This window comes from Heterodontus francisci, chromosome 29 (assembly GCF_036365525.1).
Source record: "Heterodontus francisci isolate sHetFra1 chromosome 29, sHetFra1.hap1, whole genome shotgun sequence".
Classification (NCBI taxonomy): Eukaryota; Metazoa; Chordata; class Chondrichthyes; order Heterodontiformes; family Heterodontidae; genus Heterodontus; species Heterodontus francisci.
This window is the reverse complement of record NC_090399.1, coordinates 64,208,192-64,230,050: the sequence shown is the minus strand read 5'-3', so window position 1 is coordinate 64,230,050 and position 21,859 is coordinate 64,208,192. Positions and strand designations below refer to the sequence as shown.

At 44.3% G+C, this 21,859-nt stretch overlaps 1 protein-coding gene across 1 annotated transcript in view; it reads left to right on the top strand.

Moving 5' to 3' along the window:
* The window catches only part of LOC137345887 (uncharacterized), a 97,309-nt gene that overhangs the window by 60,771 nt on the left and 14,679 nt on the right, over positions 1–21,859 (top strand). The window contains exons 7-8 of the mRNA XM_068009132.1: positions 115–228; positions 11,721–11,777. Coding sequence (XP_067865233.1) covers positions 115–228; positions 11,721–11,777 — 171 coding nt within the window. The remainder of the gene's footprint in view (positions 1–114; positions 229–11,720; positions 11,778–21,859) is intronic.

Genomic DNA, 21,859 nt, shown 5'->3' with positions numbered 1-21,859 from the left:
TTGCCCACTTCAGTTGCCCAATGCCCTCTTTAACCATTGAGAGTCTGTTATTCAACTCAATTCTTGGCCCGTTCATTATTGATTCTCCTGATTAGTTTTGTTTCTCATCCGCAGATTTTGCAAATTGTTTTAGGTTTGGTGATCATCATCTTGGCCACGACCTCAGCGTTCATTGAGCCCCATCAACGGTTCTTACCATTACGCATTCCGTGGTGGTCAGGGCTTCTGGTAGGATTCTTCAATGTGGCTTAGAGTTGCCTTAAACACAAGCAAGAAATGCTGGAAATACTCAGCAGGTCTGGCAGCATCTGTGGAGAGAGAAGCAGAGTTAACGTTTCAGTTCAGAACTGTTCTGATGAAGGGTCACTGACCTGAAACATTAACTCTGCTTCTCTCTCCACAGATCCTGCCAGACCTGCTGAGTATTTCCAGCATTTCTTGTTTGTGTTTCAGATTTCCAGCATCTGCAGTATTTTGCTTTTATTCCAGAGTTGCCTTAGTTGTGTTTGCTTACAATGATGATGGATGCTGTTCGTCTTTGCCTTTTAAATCCTATATCAGTAAGATTAGCGGACACCGCAATGAAAAATATTAACAAACATTGCAAGTTCCAAAACAGTTTACTTCATGCTCCGGGGCAGCCCAACATTTCAGAAAACACAAGAGTTTACTAATCCTCGAGATCGACAGCAGGAGAGACAGAGAGAGAGAGAGAGGAAGTGGAATTAATTTGGAATCAATACAGAGTATAGGAAAAACGTGTCATTGGGATTTATTAGCAATTGATACAGGGCTGTGGGGAGAGAGCAGGGATAGTGTTATTAGTTAGGGATTGTTACAGGCCTATGGGAAGTGCAGGGCAGTGGGATTACTTTGAGTTTGATAGAAGGCTATTGGGAGAGAGTAGGCGGTGGCTTTAGTTTGGGACTGGTAAAGCGCTGTGAGGACAGAGTGCAGCAGTGGGATTAGTTTATGACTGATACAGGGCGATGGGAGAGAGCGAAGCAATGGGATTCGGTTCACCTTGATACAGGAATAGGGGAGAGAACAGGACAGTGGCTTTAATTTGGGATTGATTCAGAGCTAATGGGAGAGAGTGGGACATTGGGTTCAGTTTGGGATTGACTCGGGGCTTATGGGAGATGGTGGGAGATGGGGTAGATTTGAGATGATTCAGAGCTAATGGGAGAAAGTGGGACAGTGTTTGTTGCCTGGGATTGATATAGGGATAATGAGAGGGAGCGGAACAGTCGATTTAGTTTGGGATTGATTCAGAGCTAATGAGAGAGAGTGGGATAGTGGGTTTATTCTGGGATTGATAAAGGGATGTTGGAAAGAGTGGGGCTGAGGGTTTAGTTTGGGATTGATTCAGAGCTAATGGGAGTGAGTGGGATAATGGGTTTAGTTTGGGACTGATTCAAAGCTAATGGGAGAAAGTGGGACAGTGACTTTATTCTGGGATTGATAAAGGACTGATGGAAAAGAGTGGGACAGTGGATTTAGTTTGGGATTGATTCGGAGCTAATGGGAGAGAGCAAGACAGTGACTTTAATCTGGGATTGATAAAGGACTGTTAGAATAGAGTGGGACAGTGGGTTTAGTTTGGGATCGATTCAGAGCTAATGGGAGAGAGTGAGACAGTGACTTTAGTTTGGGATTGATTCAAGGCTAATGCGAGAGAGTGGGAGAGTGGACATATTTGAGATGTTTGAGAGCTTATGGGAGACAGTGGGACAGTGGGTTTATTTTGGGATTCATTCAGAGATAAAGGGAGAGAGTGGGACAGTAGGTTTAGTTTGGGATTGATTCAGAGCTAATAGGAGTGAGTGGGACAGTAGGTTTAGTTTGGGATTGATTCAGAGCTAATTGGAAAAAGTGGGACAGTAGGTTTAGTTTGGGATTGATTCCGAGCTAATAGGAAAGAGTGGGACAGTAGGTTTAGTTTGGGATTGATTCAGAGCTAATAGGAAAGAGTGGGACAATAGGTTTAGTTTGGGATTGATTCAGAGCTAATTGGAAAGAGTGGGACAGTAGGTTTAGTTTGGGATTGATTCCGAGCTAATCGGAGAGAGTGGGACAGTAGGTTTAGTTTGGGATTAATTCAGAGCTAATGGGAGAGAGTGGGACAGTAGGTTTAGTTTGGGATTGATTCAGAGCTAATTGGAAAGAGTGGGACAGTAGGTTTAGTTTGGGATTGATTCCGAGCTAATTGGAAAGAGTGGGACAGTGGGTTTAGTTTGGGATTGATTCCGAGCTAATAGGAGATAGTGGGACAGTAGGTTTAGTTTGGGATTGATTCCGAGCTAATAGGAGAGAGTGGGACAGTAGGTTTAGTTTGGGATTGATTCAGAGCTAATAGGAGAGAGTGGGACAGTAGGTTTAGTTTGGGATTGATTCAGAGCTAATAGGAGAGAGTGGGACAGTAGGTTTAGTTTGGGATTGATTCAGAGCTAATTGGAAAGAGTGGGACAGCAGGTTTAGTTTGGGATTGATTCCGAGCTAATAGGAGAGAGTGGGACAGTAGGTTTAGTTTGGGATTGATTCAGAGCTAATAGGAGAGAGTGGGACAGTAGGTTTAGTTTGGGATTGATTCAGAGCTAATTGGAAAGAGTGGGACAGCAGGTTTAGTTTGGGATTGATTCCGAGCTAATTGGAAAGAGTGGGACAGTGGGTTTAGTTTGGGATTGATTCCGAGCTAATAGGAGATAGTGGGACAGTAGGTTTAGTTTGGGATTGATTCCGAGCTAATAGGAGAGAGTGGGACAGTAGGTTTAGTTTGGGATTGATTCAGAGCTAATAGGAGAGAGTGGGACAGTAGGTTTAGTTTGGGATTGATTCAGAGCTCATTGGAAAGAGTGGGACAGCAGGTTTAGTTTGGGATTGATTCAGAGCTAATTGGAAAGAGTGGGACAGTAGGTTTAGTTTGGGATTGATTCCGAGCTAATTGGAAAGAGTGGGACAGTGGGTTTAGTTTGGGATTGATTCCGAGCTAATAGGAGATAGTGGGACAGTAGGTTTAGTTTGGGATTGATTCCGAGCTAATAGGAGAGAGTGGGACAGTAGGTTTAGTTTGGGATTGATTCAGAGCTAATTGGAAAGAGTGGGACAGTAGGTTTAGTTTGGGATTGATTCAGAGCTAATTGGAGAGAGTGGGACAGTCGGTTTAGTTTGGGATTGATTCCGAGCTAATTGGAAAGAGTGGGACAGTGGGTTTAGTTTGGGATTGATTCCGAGCTAATTGGAATGAGTGGGACAGTGGGTTTAGTTTGGGATTGATTCCGAGCTAATAGGAGATAGTGGGACAGTAGGTTTAGTTTGGGATTGATTCCGAGCTAATAGCAGAGAGTGGGACAGTAGGTTTAGTTTGGGATTGATTCAGAGCTAATTGGAATGAGTGGGACAGTGGGTTTAGTTTGGGATTGATTCCGAGCTAATAGGAGATAGTGGGACAGTAGGTTTAGTTTGGGATTGATTCCGAGCTAATAGCAGAGAGTGGGACAGTAGGTTTAGTTTGGGATTGATTCAGAGCTAATTGGAAAGAGTGGGACAGCAGGTTTAGTTTGGGATTGATTCAGAGCTAATTGGAAAGAGTGGGACAGTAGGTTTAGTTTGGGATTGATTCCGAGCTAATTGGAAAGAGTGGGACAGTGGGTTTAGTTTGGGATTGATTCCGAGCTAATAGGAGATAGTGGGACAGTAGGTTTAGTTTGGGATTGATTCCGAGCTAATAGGAGAGAGTGGGACAGTAGGTTTAGTTTGGGATTGATTCAGAGCTAATAGGAGAGAGTGGGACAGTAGGTTTAGTTTGGGATTGATTCAGAGCTAATTGGAAATAGTGGGACAGTAGGTTTAGTTTGGGATTGATTCAGAGCTAATAGGAGAGAGTGGGACAGTAGGTTTAGTTTGGGATTGATTCAGAGCTAATAGGAGAGAGTGGGACAGTAGGTTTAGTTTGGGATTGATTCAGAGCTAATTGGAAAGAGTGGGACAGTAGGTTTAGTTTGGGATTGATTCAGAGCTAATTGGAGAGAGTGGGACAGTCGGTTTAGTTTGGGATTGATTCAGAGCTAATTGGAAAGAGTGGGACTGTCGGTTTAGTTTGGGATTGATTCAGAGCTAATTGGAATGAGTGGGACAGTAGGTTTAGTTTGGGATTGATTCAGAGCTAATTGGAAAGAGCAAGACAGTATGTTTAGTTTGGGATTGATTCAGAGCTAATTGGAAAGAGTGGGACAGCAGGTTTAGTTTGGGATTGATTCAGAGTTAATAGGAGAGAGTGGGACAATAGGTTTAGTTTGGGATTGATTCAGAGCTAATTGGAATGAGTGGGACAGTGGGTTTAGTTTGGGATTGATTCAGAGCTAATTGGAAAGAGCAAGACAGTATGTTTAGTTTGGGATTGATTCAGAGCTAATTGGAAAGAGTGGGACAGTAGGTTTAGTTTGGGATTGATTCAGAGCTAATAGGAGAGAGTGGGACAGTAGGTTTAGTTTGGGATTGATTCAGAGCTAATCGGAGAGAGTGGGACAGTAGGTTTAGTTTGGGATTGATTCAGAGCTAATTGGAAAGAGTGGGACAGTAGGTTTAATTTGGGATTGATTCAGAGCTAATTGGAAAGAGTGGGACAGTAGGTTTAGTTTGGGATTGATTCAGAGCTAATTGGAAAGAGTGGGACAGTAGGTTTAGTTTGGGATTAATTCAGAGCTAATTGGAAAGAGTGGGACAGTGGGTTTAGTTTGGGATTGATTCAGAGCTAATTGTAAAGAGTGGGACAGTAGGTTTAGTTTGGGATTGATTCCGAGCTCGTGCGGGAGAGTGGTACAGTGGGTTTACCTGAGGACCGGAGCAGCGGCAGGCAGATCTGGGAGGAATCACATCCTGAGTGGGATCTGAAAAGGAGAGAGTGGGGCTTGAGGCCCTTTATACCTGAAGACCAGAGCAGTGGCAGGCTCTGTTTCTCTCTGTGTCTCTGCGCGCTGAAATTCCAAATAGGAAAAAAAGACTTAGGGTGACATCACAGGAAATATGCAAGGTGATTGGGTAAGTAAAAGCTGTTAGTGCATTTAAATAGCTTTAAAAAAAGGGAAGTTTTTTTCGGGAAAACCTCAAAACCTACTGTAGAAGTGACAAGGTGACGACTAGTAAAGTGTGTTTTTTTTTAAATTAGTGCAATTTATTAAGGACTTTAGATTGTAGTGGGTAGTGTTTGGAGTAGAACAAGGCCCCACTGTAATTAGTATTTTTGATAGGGGGTAACTAAGTAATCTAAAGTTAAGTCATGGCAGGAGAGCTCGCACCCGTGATATGCTCCTCCTGCGCTATGTGGTAAATCAGGGACGCTTCCAGTGTCCCTGACAACCTTGTGTGCAGGAAGTGTATCCATCTGCAGCTACTGGCTACCCGCATTATGGAGCTGGAGCTGTGGTTGGATTCATTGCAGTGCATCCGCGATGCTGAGGACGTTGTGGATTGCACGTTTAGCGAGGTGGTCGCAGCGCAGGTAATGGCTGCACAGGCTGTAAAGGGATGGGTGACCACCAGGCAGAGTAGTAGGTGCAGGCAGGTAGTGCAGGAGTCCCCTGTGGCCATCCCCCTCTCAAACAGATATACCACTTTGGATACTGTTGGGGGGGATGGCCTCCCAGGGGAAAGCAGCAACAGCCAAGCTTGTGGCACCAGCAGGGGGGAAAAGACTGGAAGAGCCATAGTGATAGGAGATTCAGTTGTAAGGGGAATAGACAGGAGTTACTGTGGCCGCAAACGAGATGACAGGATGGTATGTTGCCTCCCTGGTGCTTGGGTCAAGGATGTCTTGGAGCAGTTGCAGGACATTCTGAAGGTGAAGGGAGAACAGCCAGTGGTCGTGGTACATGTCGGTCCAACGACATAGGTAGAAAAAGGGATGAGGTCCTGCAAGATGAATTTAAGGAGTTAGGAGCTAAATGAAAAAGCAGGACCTCAAAGGTAGTGATCTCAGGATTACTTCCTGTGCCACGTGTTAGTGAGTACTGGAACAGGAGAACAGACCAGATGAATGCGTGGCTGGAGAAATGGTGCAGGAGGGAGGAATTTAGATTCCTGGGACATCGGGACCCGTTCTGGGGAAGGTGGGAGCTGTACAATCGGGATGGGTTACACCCAAGCAGGACCGGAACTGATATCCTTGGGGGGCATTTGCTAGTGCTGTTGGAAAGGATTTAAACTAGAATGGCAGGGGAGTGGGAACCTGAGTGGGGAGACTGAGGAGGAGGAAACAAGGATAGAAATGAAAGACAGGAAACAAAAAGGCAAAAGTCGAAGGCATCGAAATCAAGGGCAAGAAACGAATAGGGCCATAGTGCGAAATAATGCTAAGATGACTAAGAATGTGAAAAAGACAAGCCTAAAGGCATTGTGTCTCAATGCGCGGAATATTTGCAATAAGGTAGACAAATTAACCGCGCAAATAGATGTAAATGGATACGATATAGTGGCGATTATGGAGACATGGCTGCTAGGTAACCAAGGATGGGAACTGAACATCCAAGGGTATTCAATATTTAGGAAGGACAGGCAAAAAGGGAAAGGAGATGGAGTAGCGTTGTTAGTAAAAGAGGAAAACAATACAATAGTGAGGAAAGATATTAGCTCAGAGAATCCTGATGTGGAATCTGTATGGGTGGAGCTAAGAAACACCAAGGGGCAGAAAATGTTGGTGGGGGATGTATATAGACCCCCAAACAGCAGTGGTGATGTAAAGGATGGAATTAAACAGGAAATTAGTGATGCATGCAATAAGGGGGCAACTGTAATTATGGGTGACCTTAATATACAGATAGATTGGGCAAACCAAATTAGCAATAATACTGTAGAGGAGGAATTCCTGGAGCGTGTATGTGATGGTTTTTTTGGACCAATACATTGAGGAACCAACTGGAGAAGGGGCCATCCTAGACTGGGTATTGTATAATGAGAAATGATTAGTTAACAATCTTATTGTGCTGGGTTCCTTGGGGAAGAGGGACCATAACGTGATAGAAATCTTCATTAAGATGGAGAGTGAGAGAGTCGATTCTGAGACTAGGGTCCTGAATCTAAATAAAGGAAACTATGAAAGTATGATGCGCGAGTTGGCTATGATAGATTGGGGAATGATACTTAAAGGGTTGACAGTGGATAGGCAATGGCTAGCATTTAAAGAGCACACGGATGAATTACAACAATTGTTCATTCCTATCTGGCACAAAAATAAAACAGGAAGGGTGGCTCAACCTTGGCTTACAAAAGAAATTAGGGATAGTATTGGATCCAAGGAGGAGAAATATAAAATGGCCAGAACAAGCAGCAAACCTGAGGATTGGGAGAAGTTTAGAATTCAGCAAAGGAGGACAAAGGATTGATTAAGAAAGGGAAAATAGAGTATGAGAGTAAGCTTGCAGAGGACATAAAAACTGACTGTAAAAGGTTCTATAGATATGTGAATTAGTGAAGACAAATGTGGGTCCCTTACAATCAGAAGCGGGGGGATTTATAATGGGGAACAAAGAAATGGCAGACCAATTAAATACATGTCTTCACAAAGGAGGACACGAATTACCTCCCAGAAATGTTGGGGAACATAGGGTCTAGTGAGAAGGAGGACCTGTATGGAATCAGTATTCGTAGGGAAATGGTGTTAGGGAAATTGATGGGATTGAAGGCCGATAAATCCCCAGGGCCTGATAATCTACACCCCAGAGTACTTAGGTAAGTGGCCCTAGAAATAGTAGACGCATTACTGGTCATTTTGCAAAGTTCTATAGACTCTGGAACAGTTCCAACAGATTGGAGGGTAGCTAATGTAACCCCACTATTTAAAAAACATCCTTCCTGCATCTAGTCTGACCAGTCCTGTTAGAATTTTGTAGGTTTCTCTGAGATCCCCTTTCATTCTTCGAAACTCTCGCGAACACAATCCTAATCCACCCAACCTCTCTTCATACGTCAATCCTGCCATCCCAGGAATCAGTCTGGTGAACCTTTCATAGTCGAGAGAAAACAGGGAATTATAGATCGGTTAGCCTGACATCGGTAGTGGGGAAAATGCGAGAGTCCGTTCTCAAAGATGTAATAGCAGAGCACTTAGAAACAATGACAGGATCAAACAAAGTCAACATGGATTTAGAAAAAGGGAAATCATGCTTGACAAATCTACTGGATTTTTTTGAAGTTGTAACTAGTAGAATAGATAAGGGAGAACCAGTGGATGTGGTCTATTTGGACTTTTAGAAGGCTTTCGGTAAGGTCCCGCATAAGAGATTAGTATGCAAAATTAAAGCTCATGGGATTGGGGTAATGTACTGACATGGATAGAGAACTAGTTGGCAGACAGGGAACAAAGAGCAGGAATAAACGGGTCTTTTTCCGAGTGGCAGGCAGTGACTAGTGGGGTACCGCAGGTATCAGTGCTAGGGCCCCAGCGATTCACAATGTATATTAATGATATGGATGAGGGAATTAAATGTAATATATTCAAGTTTGCAGACGACACAAAACTGGGTGGGAGTGTGAGCTGTGAGGAGGGTGCAGAGAAACTGCAGTGTGATTTGGACAGGTTGAGTGAGTGGGCAAATACATGGCAGATGCAGTATAATGTGGATAAATGTGAGGTTATCCACTTTGGTGGTAAAACAGAAAGGCAGATTATTATCTGAATGGTGATAGATTGGGAAAGGGGGAGGTGCAGCGAGACCTGAGTGTCCTTGTGCACCAGTCACTGAAAGTAAGCATGCAGGTGCAGCAGGCAGTTAAGAAGGCAAATGGTATGTTGGCCTTCATAGTGGGAGGATTCAAGTACAGGAACAAGGATGTCTTGCTGCAATTATATAAGGTCTTGGTGAGACCACATCTGGAGTATTGTGTGCAGTTTTGGTCTCCTTATCTGAGGAAGGATGTTCTTGCTATGGAGGGAGTGCAGCAAAGGTTCACCAGACTGATTCCTAGGATGGCAGGACTGACGTATGAAGAGAGATTGGGTCGATTAGGCTTGTATTCGCTAGAGTTTAGAAGAATGAGAGGGGATCTCATAGAAACCTACAAAATTCTAACAGGACTGGACAGACTAGATACAGGAAGGATGTTCCCGATGGTGGGAGATTTTTTGGACAAGGGGTCACAATCTAAGGATAAGGGGTAAGTCATTTAGGACTGAGATGAGGAGGGATTTCTTCACCCAGAGAGTGGTGAACCTGTGGAATTCTCTAACACAGAAAGCAATTGAGGCCAAATCATTAAATATATTCAGGAAAGAGTTGGATATAGTTCTTGGGGTTAAAGGAATCAAGGGATACGGGGAGAAAGCGGGAACGGGGGACTGCGTTTGCATGATCAGCCATGATCGTATTGAATGGCGGTGCAGGCTTGAAGGGCTGAATGGCCTACACCTGTTCCTATTTTTCTATGTTTCTCTGTTTAGTTTGGGATTGATTCAAGGCTCATGGGAGACAGCGGATCAGTGGGTTTAATTTGGGTTTGTTTTAGAGCTAGTTGGAGAGAGTGGGATCGTGGCTTCATTCTGGGATTGTTAAAGGGCTGTTTTGAAAGTGTAGGACAGTGGGTTTAGTTTGGGATTGATTCACAGCTAATGGGAGAGAGGGACAGTGACTTTAATCTGGGATTGATGGGCTATTAGAAAAACGTGGGGCAGTGGGTTTAGTTTGGGATTGATTCAGAGTTAATGGGAGAAAGTGGCACAGTGGGTATATTTTGGGATTGATTCATAGCTCATGTGGGAGATTGGGACAGTGGGTTTAATTTGTGATTGATTCAGAGCTAGTGGGAGTGAGTGTGAGAGTGACTTTATTCTGGGATTGATAAAGGGCTGCTGGAAAAGAGTGGATCAGTGGGTTTAGTTTGGGATTGATTCGAGGCTAATGGAGAGAGTGGGAGAGTGCAAATATTTGAGATGATACAGAGCGAATGGGAGGGAGTGGGACAGTGGATGTTGTCTAGGACTGATATAGGGATAATGGGAGAAAATGGAACTGTGGGCTTTGTTTGGGGTTGATTCGGGGCTATTGGCAGAGCGTGAGACAATGGGCTTCATTTGGGATTGATTCAGAGCTAATGGCAGAGAATTGGGTAATGAGTTTAGTTTGGGATTGATTCAAAGCTAACGGGAGAAAGTGGGACAGTGGGTTTAGTTTGGTATTGATTTAGAGCTAATTGGAGAAAGTGGGATAATCGGTTTAGTTTTTGATTGATTCAGAGCTAGTGGGAGTGAGTGGGATCGTGGCTTCATTCTGGGATTGATAAAGGGTATGAGGAAAGAGTGGGACGGTGGGTTTAGTTTGGGATTGATTCAGAGCTAATGGGAGAGAGTGAGACAGTGACTTTAATCTGGGATTGATAAAGGGTTGTTAGAAAAGAATGGGACAGTGGGTTTAGTTTGGGATTGATTCAGGACTAATAGGAGATAATGGGACAGTGGGTTTTGTTTGAAATGGATTCAAGGCTAATGGGAGAGAGTGGGACAATGGGTTTCATTGGGATTGATTCAGGGATAACAGGAGAGCGGAACAGTGGGTTTACTTTGGGTTTGATTCAGGACTAAAGGGAAAGTGTGGGACAGTATGATTAGTTTGTGATTGATTCAGGACTAATGGGTAAGAGTGAGACAGTGAGTTTAGTTTGGTATTGACTCAGGGCTCATGGGAGAGAGTAGGATAATGGGTATAGTTTGGGATTGATTCACAGCTAATGGGAGAGAGTGGGATGGTGGCTTTATTCTGGGATTGATAAAGGGCTGTTCGGAAACAGTAGGATAGTAGCTTTAGTTTGGGATTGATTGAAAGGTAATGAGAGAGAGTGGGACAATGGGTTTAGTTTGGGAATGATTCAGAGCTAGTGGGAAAGAGTGGGACAGTGTGTTTAATTTGGGTTTGATTCAGGGCTAATGCAAGAGACTGGGTCAGTGGGTTTTTTCTGGGCTTGATTTTTGGCTCATGGGAGAGTTCAGGACAGTTGGTTTCATATGGGATTAATTCATAGCTAATGGAGGACTGCAGGACAGAGGCTTTATTCCTGAATTGATACAGGGCTAATGTTAAAGAGTGCGACATCGGGTTTTGTTTGGAATTGATACAGGATGATGGGAGGCAGCAGGATTGTGGGTTTATTCTGGGATTGATGTATGGATAATGGGAGAGATTGGGACACCGATTTTAGTTTTGGATTGATAAAGGACAATGGGAGACAGCAGGACTGTTGGTTTATTGTGGATTGATTCAGGGGGAAATAGAGAACGGGCAGTGGGATATGTTTGGTCTTTATACAGGACTATGGGAGTGAGCAGGGCAATGGGTTTAGTCTGGCTTTGGGTTACAGTGAATGGAAGAAAGCGAGGTGATAGGATTTTTTTGGGTTTGTGCTGGTAAAGAGTTGCCATAAGCAACAGCAGCTGAATGACTTCCATCTGTGCAGTTCTCTTCTATAACTGTGTAATGGACTGGAATATCCTGCGAAACTGGAAACTTCACCTCAGCTCTGCTTCCAGCTCTTGATGCAGGAGGCTTAATTCGGGAACTCTAAATGGGAAGAGGTTTCTGTTCTCGGAAATGTCATACCTCCATCAGAATAGCGCAAAATAATGGAAAAACCTCCATAGCTTTATCAACTGATATTGTTTGAACTGGATCGTGTTTTAATCTGATACACAGGAGATCACGGAATGAATTTATCATTTTCTTTCTGCTTTTTTGCAGTTTTCTGTTATAGGAATTATTCCCTTATTGCCTCTCAAGAAGACTGAAAAATGCAAGGTACAGTATCCTTGATGTTGGGCTGGCTACTATTATTTTATACAAATCCCATGCATGAAAATGGAAATTTGTAAAGGTTAAAATCTCCTTTCAATGTATTAGTTGTCATTGTGGATCCATCCCGTCCAGTCCTGGTGGCTGAAAAACATTAATTACCTCTTGATCAATTTTTAGCCTATCTAGTATCTGAACTACCTCCTCTTTCACTATGACATTGGAAGCAACTTCTTCCATGGTAAAAGCAGATGTAAAATACTCATTTAGTGCTCAGCCATGCCTTCTGACTCGATGTATTGGTAGGAGTGACCACCGCACAGTCCTTGTGGAGACGAAGTCCCACCTTCACATTGAGGATACCCTCCATTGTGTTGTGTGGCACGACCACCATGCTAAATGGGATAGATTTCGAACAGATCTAGCAATGCAAAACTGGGCATCCATGAGGCGCTGTGGGCCATCAGCAACAGCAGAATTGTACTCAAGCACTGTAACTTCATGGCCTGGCATATCCCCCACGCTACCATTACCATCAAGCCGGGGGACCAACCCTGGTTCAATGAAGAGTGCTGGAGGATATGCCAGGAGCAGCACCAGGCATACCTCAAAATGAGGTGTCAAGCTGGTGAAGCAACAACACAGGACTACTGACCTGCCAAACTGCGTAAGCAGCATGTGATAGAGCTAAGCGATCCCATAACCAATGGATCAGATGTGAGCTCTGCAGTCCTGCCACATCCAGATGTGAATGGTGGTGGACAATTAAACAACTAACTGGAGGAGGTGGCTCCACAAATATCCCCATCCTCAATGATGGGGAAGCCCAGCACATCAGTGCGAAAGATAAGGCTGAAGCATTTGCAACAATCTTCAGCCAGAAGTGCCGAGTTGATGATCCATCTTGGCCTCCTCCTGAAGTCCCCAGCATTACAGATGCCAGATTTCAGCCAATTCGATTCACTCCGCGTGAAATCAAGAAATGACTGGAGGCACTGGATACTGCAAAGGCTATGGGCCCTGACAATATTCCAGCAATAGTACTGAAGACCTGTGCTCCAGAACTTGCCATGCCCTTAGCCAAGCTGTTCCAGTACAGCTACAACATTGGCATCTACCCTGCAATGTGGAAATTTGCCCAGGTATATCCAACCCGGCCAATTACCACTCCATCAATCTATTCTCAATCATCAGTAAAGTGATGGAAGGTGTCATCAACAGTGTCATCAAGCGGCACTTGCTTAGCAATAACCTGCTCAGTGATGCTCAGTTTGGGTTCCGCCAGGGCCACTCAGCTCCTGACCTCATTACAGCCTTGGTTCAAACATGGACAAAAGAGCTGAACTCAAGAGGTGAGGTGAGAGTGATTGCCCTTGACATCAAGACAGCATTTGACCGAGTATGGCATCAAGCAGCCCTAGCAAAACTGAAGTCAATGGGAATCAAGGGGAAAACTCTTCGCTGGTTGGAGTCATACCTAGTGCAAAGGAAGATGGTTGTGGTTGTTGGAAGCAATCATCTCAGTTCCAGGCCATCACTGCAGGAGTTCCTCAGGGTAGTGTCCTGGGCTCAACCATCTTCAGCTGCTTCATCAATGACCTTCCTTCAGTCATAAGGTCAGAAGTGGGGATGTTCGCTGATGATTGCACAATGTTCAGCACCCATTCGCAACTCCTCAGATACTGTAGCAGTCCATGTAGAAATGCAGCAAGACCTGGACAATATCCAGGCTTGGGCTGATAAGTGGCAAGTCACATTTGCATCACACAAGTGCCAGGCAATGACCATCTCCAACTAGAGAGAATCTAACCATCTCCCCTTGACATTCAATGGCATTACCATCGCTGAATCGCTTACTATCAACATCCAAGGAGTGGCCATTGACCAGAAACTGAACTAGAGTAGCCATATAAATACTGTGGCTATAAGAGCCAGCCAGAGGTTAGGAATCCTGCGGCGAGTAACTCACCTCCTGACTCCCGAAAGCCTGTCCACCATCTACAAGGCACAGGTCAGGAGTGTGATGGAATACTCTCCACTTGCCTGGATGGGTGCAGCTCCAGCAACTCTCAAGAAGCTCGACACCATCCAGGACAAAGCGGCCCGCCTGATTGGCACCCCATCTACAAACATTCACTCCCTCCACCACCAACGGACAGTGCCAGCAGTGTGTACCATCTGCAAGATGCACTGCAGCAATGCACCAAGGCTCCTTAGACAGCACCTTCCAAACCCACGACCTCTACCAACTAGAAGGACAAGGGCAGCAAATGCATGGGAACACCACCACCTACAAGTTCCCCTCCAAGTCACACACCATCCTGACTTGGAACTATATCGCCGTTCCTTCACTGTCACTGGGTCAAAATCCTGGAACTCCCTTCCTAACAGCACTGTGGGTGTACCTACCCCAAATGGACTGCAGCGGTTCAAGAAGGCAGCTCATCACCACCTTCTCAAGGGCAATTCGGGATGGGCAATAAATGCTGGCCTGGCCAGCGACGCCCACATCCCATGAATGAATTTTTAAAAAATGCATTGGTCTGCTTTTTCCTCCCTAATCTACTGCACCCCTCCTCTTAATACCATTTTACTATTTAAATGCCTTTCGAAGATATTTACATTTCCTTTTATGTTAGCTGCCAGTCTCATCTCATGCTTTCTCCTTTTCTCTCCGATTGCCTTTTTCACTGTCTCTGCAAACTCTCTCTATTCTGCCTGGTTCTCTCTTGCATTATCAACCTGACATCTGTCATAGCACCCCTTTTCTCTGGTTCATCTTACTCTATCTCTTTCTTCATCCAGAAAACTCCTGATTTGGTTGCCCTACTTTTTCCCCTTGTTAAGATTCCTTGATTGTACCCGAACCATCTCCTCTTTTAAGGCAGTTCATTGTTGGATTACAGTTTTGTCAATCTTTAATTCTTATTAACACAGGACAGATCCGTTCTCAACCCACTGAAATTGGTGCTCCACTTTTCCCTAAATGTTCCCCTACTAACACTTGATCCACTTCACCCACTTGACCCACCTTATTCCCAGAACAGGATTCAGCAATGCTTCCAGTCTCATTGGCCGGAAGCAACTGATCAAGAAAATTCTCTTGGGCACACTTCAGAAACTCTTCATCAGTTCTTCCCTTTACACTATTACTACCCAATCTATATTAGCATAATTCAAGTCCCCCATTATCATTCCTCTGTAGTTCTTGCATTTCTCTGCAGTTTCCCTGCAGATTTGCTCCTCTGTACCTTTCCCACTCAATATTGGCCTTTCGAATACAGCCAGTAATGTCATGGTATATCTTGTTGTTTCTTCATTCGAACTAAATATATTCAGTCCATGATCCATCCAGGACATCTCTCTTTGGCACTGTAATATTCTCCTTAATCATTACAGCCACCCCTCTTCCTTTCTTTCCTTCCCTATCATTCCTGAATACCTTGTATCCAGGAATATTTAGTACTCAGACTCGCCATTACTTGAGCCACGTTTACATGATCATCGTGACATCATATTCCCATGAGGCTATTTGCACATGCAGCTCACCAATATGAATTGCGATGTTTCATGTTTACATACATGCTCTGTAAATAAATGCAGACCTTGTTGTATTCCCTCCTAGTTTGCTGCCACCTGACTATTTCTTAGTCTAGTGCTGTCTGCTTCTCTCAGTCCTTTGTGTACATTGTTTATCCTTCCTTATGCTGTAAATGGGTTCCCTTCACCCTGCCAGGTTGGTTTCAGTTTTAATTTATTTCAATACTAACTCTCGATCGCAGTCTTATTTCTTTCAGGTTCTGCCACTCCTTCCTGTCTGTCCTGATTTTGACCTCACTCTGCCACCCACTCCTTGGTGCCTCTGTTGAGTTGCTGTCACTCAGCTGTGTCTCCTCTGGTCAGACCTCCTCTTCTGCCATGCTTTTCATCCCACTCCACTCTCTCTCATCCCATCTTTCTTCACCATTTTTGCCCTTGTTCCCCTTAAACTATATTCAGACCCACTCTCGTCGTTCCCCCGATAGGCTCTCATTTCCCTCCTCTTAAATCCAAGCAATGCAGACTTGAATATCGATTGTTGAAAAGCAGCTTAATCATTCACCACCAGATCTGGCTGGAACACATTAATCGTTATCGTATCCTGCTCTCATCTGCCAAAACTTCTCTCTATTCCAGAATCATCCTGGAATGCACATATAACCCCTGACTTCACTTCTCCACTGCAAACCATCCTTCTAAAGTGCCTCTCTCCTGCCTCCTCCTCATCTCCTCCACCCTCATCTTCAACTAATGCCAGCAACTAATGGGCATCCTTGTCAAAATGATTGTGATCATCCATTCAGCTGCTCTTGTCACTATCCTCCCTTCCCCTCATGCACCGGAGAAAAAATCCCCTTGGATTTTTCCCCAACCTAGCCCTGAACTCATATCTTCCTCTCGTTTCTTTCCTATCTCCCATCATAGCATCTCCAAGCTGATCTTGCTCATGTGAGCCACCTTTTCTTGCTCCACCTTATTGTTGCCCCACTGCTGAAGTCACAACTTCCCTTCCTGCCCTTCATGTTCGCCGATGTTACCAGTTCTCTCTCCTCAATTATCGTCCCCTTCACGTTTGCCGTCATTACCCTTCTTTTCACAAAAACATCATTGATCACTCGATTCTTTCAAGCTATTGTCCCATCTCCAATCTCTTTTTCCTCTCTGAAGTGCTTAAGTGTGCTGTAACCTCCCAAATCAATGTTGAATTTTACTGCAATTCCATGTCTGCATCTCTCCAATCAGTTTTCTGCTCCCACCACAGTACTGAAACGACCTTTATCAAAGTCACAAATGACATCCTTTGGAACATATGGATTAGAAGCAGGAGTAGGCTGCTCGGCCCCTTGAGCCTGTCCGCCATTTAATGAGATCATGGCTGATCTCAATGTAACCTCGAATCCACATTCCCACTTACCCCCAACAACCTTTCACCCCCTTGGTTATCAGGAATCAATCTACCTCTGCCTTAAAAATATCTAAAAACTGATTGTACTGCTTTTTGAGGAAGAGAGTTCTAAAGATTCACGACTTTCCGAGAGAAAAAATATATCCTTATCTCTGTCTTAAATGAGTGACCCCTGGTTCTAGATTCTCCCACAAGGGGAAACATCCATTCCTCATCCACCCTATCAAGACCCCTCAGGATCTTATATGTTTCAATCAAGTCGCCTTTTACTGTCCGAAACTCCAGGGATACAAGCTTAGCCTGTCCAACTTTTCCTCAGAAGACAACCATTCCAGGTATTAGTCCAGTAAACCTTCTCTGAACTGCTTCCAATGCATTTACAACCTTCCTTAAATAAGGAGACAAATACTGTTTACAGTACTCTAGATGAATTCTCACCAATACCCTGTATAACTGAAGCATAACTTCCCTACTTTTGTATTCAATTCCACTTGCAATAACCACTAACATTCTATGAGCTTTCCTAATTACTTGCTGTACCTTTTGTGATTCATGCACTAGGACACCCAGATCCCTCTGCATCTCAGAGCTCTGCAATCTCTCACCATTTAGATAATATGCTTCTTTTTTATTCTTCCTGCCAAAATGGACAATTTCACACTTTCCCACATTATACTCCATTTGCCAGATCTCTGCCCACTCACTTAACCTATCAATATCCCTTTGTAGGCCCCTTATGTTCTCTTCAGAAGTTACTTTCCGACCTATCTTTGTGTCATCAGCAAATTTAGCAACCATACCTTCGATCCTTTCATCCAAGTCATTTAAATACATTGTAAAATGTTGAGGCCCAGCACTGATCCCTGTGGCACACCACTTGTTACATCTTGCCAACCAGAAAATTGCCCATCTGTTTACTGTTAGCAAGCCAATCTTCTATCCATGCCAATATGTTACCCCCGACATCATGAGCATTTATTTTCCACAATAACCTTTGATGTGGCATCTTATCAAATGCCTTCTGGAAATCTAAGTACAGTACATCTGCTGGTTCTCCTTTATCCACGGCAGATATCTCTTCTTCAAAGAACGACAATAATTTGGTTAAACATGATTTCCCTTGCACAAAACCATGTTGACTCTGCCTTGAATTTTTCTAAGTGTCCTGCTATGACATCTCTAATAATAGCTGCTCCAGCTCAGACTTCTGCTCACTATGACAGCAAGTGTTTAACAACAAAGGCCTCCACAAGTCAACAAATGTCTTAGTGTACAGAGCAGTTGTTGTCACCACACTCCTATACTGCAGTGAGACCTGGACTGTGAATCAGCGACACATAAGAACGCAAGAGAAATTTCATCAACAATGTCTCCATCACATCTCCGGATTCAATGGGAGGGCTGTCGAAAAACTCTAGTATCCTTCTTGAAGCCATCTCCACAAGCATTCAGGCAAATCTCTAGCAAAACCAACTTTGATGGACTGGACACAGTATCCAGATGGCCAAGCCTCCCCCGCCAAGTCCTGTTTTCCTAACTCTCAGATGGCTGGCGTTCCAAGGGAGAACAAGGAAAACACTTCAAAGACACTCTGAAACTCTCTCTGAAGTGCGGCAGCATTGAAATTGATGACTAGGAAGAGCTTGTTACCATTCGTTCAAAATGGTGTCAAGTTGTCCATCAGCTGCATCATGCTTTGAGTCCAAATGCCTTAATGATGAGGCAGAGCGGCAGCAGAGAAGGAAAGAAAAGGAAGAAAATCCTGCACACCAGATCCCACTGCCTCGTGGGACGTCCTGCTCCGTGTGTCCAAAGATCTGCAGGTCGAGAATCAGCCGTTTCACTCACCTGAAGATACACAGCAGAAACATGCGACCTTGAGTAGACGTCATCCTCAAATCAAGGGACAGCCAACAGATGACAATGGCATGACTGCAACAGAGTTATAAAGATACATGAGGCGATTCTACCCATCGAGTCCATACTGGCTCTCTGCAGAGCAATCCAATCAGACCCATTCGCCGGCTCCACCCCCACAGTGGATGTGGTTTATTTGGACTTTCAGAAGGCTTTTGACAAAGTCCCACTTAAGAGATTAGCGTGTAAAATTAAATGCATTGGATTGGGGGTAGTGTATTGTGATGGAAAGAAAATTGGTTGGCAGACAGGAAACAAAGAGCAGGGAGAAATGGGTCTTTTTCCGAATGGCAGACAGTGACTAGTGGGGTACCGCAGGGATTGGTGCGAGGACCCCAGCCATTCACAATATATATCAATGATATAGATAAGGGAACTAAATGTAATCTCTCCAAATTTGCAGATGACACAAAACTGGGTGGGAGGGTGAGTTGTGAGGAGGATGCAGAGAGGCTTCAGGGTGATTTGGACAAGTTGAGTGAGTGGGCAAATGCATGGCTGATGCAGTATAATGTGGATAAATGTGAGGTTATCCACTTTGGTAGCAAAAGCAGGAAGGCAGATTATTATCTGAACGGCTATAAACTGAGAGAGGGGAATATGCAACGAAACCCAGGTATTCTCGTACACCAGTCGCTGAAGGTAAGCATGCAGATGCAACAGGTGGCAAAAAAAAGGCAAATGGTATGTTGGCCGACATAGCGAGAGGATTTGAGTACAGGAGCAGGGATAACTTGCTGCAATTATACAGGGCCTTGGTGAGGCCACACCTGCAATATTGTGTGCAGTTTTGGTCTCCTTATCCGAGGAAGGATGTTCTTGCTATAGAAGGAGTGCAGCGAAGGTTTACCAGACTGATTCCTGGGATGGCAGGACTGACGTATGAGGAGAGATTGAGTCGGTTAGGATTATATTCGCTGGAGTTCGGAAGGGTGAGGGGCGATCTCATAGAAACCTATAAAATTCTAACAGGACTTGACAGGGTAGATGCAGGAAGGATGTTCCCGATAGTGGGGGAGTCCAGAACCAGGGGTCATAGTCTAAGGATATGGGGTAACCCTTTCAGGACTGAGATGAGAAATTTCTTCACCCAGAGAGTGGTGATCCTGTGGAATTCGCGACCACAGAAAGCAGTTGACGCCAAAACATTGTAAGTTTTCAAGAAGGAGTTAGATATAGTTCTTGGGTCTAAAGGGATCAAAGGGTATGGGGCGAAAGCGGGAACAGGTTACTGAGTTGGATGATCAGCCATGATCATAATGAATAGCGGAGCAGGCTCGAAGGGCCGAATGGCCTACTCCTGCTCCTATTTTCTATGTTTCTGTGTTCTGTAACTTTATTTCCCGAACGCACCCATCTAATTTCCTTTTGAAATCATTCACCATAACAATTTCTGTCATTCTGGTCGGCAGCGAGTTCCAGGTCAATATCATATTCTGTGTAAAAAGTTCTTCACATCGAACAGGTTTGCGAGAGAGAGGACTGCATGGTGGATGAGCAAACTTAGCATAACACTGTGGTACAGGGAGCAACTCCAGGAGATAGTACAGTCAGGAGGATAGACACCATTCTCTGCAGCCAAGAGCAAGAGTCCAGAGGCCTGTGTTGCCTGCCCGGTGCCAGGATTTGGGTCACATGCTCAGGGCTGGAGAGGAAATTTCAGTGGGAGGGATACCAACGACATAGATAGGACTAGGAAAGTGGTTCTGCATAGAGCATATGAGCAGCTATTGGCTAAATTATAAAAGCAGAACCTCTGGATTATTACCTGATCCACGAGCAAATTGGTGTAGGGTAATTAAGATCAGAGAGTTAAATGCATAGCTCAAAGATTAGTGTGGGTGAAGTGGGTTTTGATTCAAAGGGCTCTGGTGCCAGTAATGGAGAAAGTGGGAACTGTACCATTGGGACGCTCTTCACCTGAACTGTGCTGGGCCCAGTATTCTGCCAAGTCGTATAACTAGGACAGTGAGAGGTCTTCAAGCTAAATAGTGGGATGAGTGATCAAGTGAGGGAAGATGTGATAATTTAGAGAGAGAGGAGAAGGCAAGATAGCAATAAGGGAATTAATAATCTGATTGTGGGAGGAAATTGGAGATTGGAGGGAAGCAAAATGGGTAAGATGAAATAGAATAGTAAGTGACATGAGAAGACAGACAAAGAGAAAGCAAGCATCAAATAGGATCAGAATGTGGAATAATGTTAAAAAAGACAAAGTTAAGGGCACTCTATCTGAATGCATGCAGCATTTGCAACAAGGTATATTATTTGAAGAATAATTATTGAAAAATTATTTGGGCGGCACAGTGGCGCAGTAGTTAGCACCGCAGCCTCACAGCTTCAGGGACCCAGGTTCAATTCTGGGTACTGCCTGTGCAAGTTCTCCCTGTGACTGCGTGGGTTTTCGCCGGGTGCTCCGGTTTCCAACCACAGCCAAAGACTTTCAGGTAGTCGGTAAATTGGCCATTGTAAATTGCCCCTAGTGTAGGTCGGTGGTAGGGAATATGGGATTACTGCAGGGTTAGTATAAATGGGTGGCTCTTGGTCGGCACAGACACAGTGGACCAAAGGGCCTGTTTCAGTGCTGTATCTCTAAATCAAATCAAATCAAAATCAAGACACAAATAGAGGTCAATGATTCTGATTTAATTGCCATTACACAGACATGGTGACAGGGTGACCAAGAATGGGAACTGAATATTCAACGACATTCGTCATTTCGGAAGAATAGGCAAGAAGAAAAAGATGAGGTAGCATTCTTAATCAGGGTCAAGATCAGTGCATTCATGAGAGAGCATCTAAGATCAAAGGATCAAGACACAGAATCAATTTGGCTGGAGCTAAGAAACAGCAAGGGGCAGCAAACATTGGTGGGAATCGGCCTCAGCTGGAGTATTGCATCCACTTCTGGGCACCGCACTTGAGGAAAGATGTGAGGGCATTGGAGAGAGTACAGAAAAGATTCACGAGAATGGTTCCAGGGATGAGGAACTTCACTTATGGAGATAGATTTGAGAAGTTAGGACTGTCTTCCTTGGAGAAGAGAAGGCTGAGAGGTGATTTGATAGAGGTATTCAAAATCATGAGGGGTCTGGACCGAGTAGATAGAGAGAAACTGTTCCCACTCGTGAAAGAATCGAGAACGAAAGGGCACAGATTTCAAGTATTTGGTAAGAGAAGCAAAATTGACTTGAGGAAAAACTGTTTTACACAGCGAGTGTTTAAG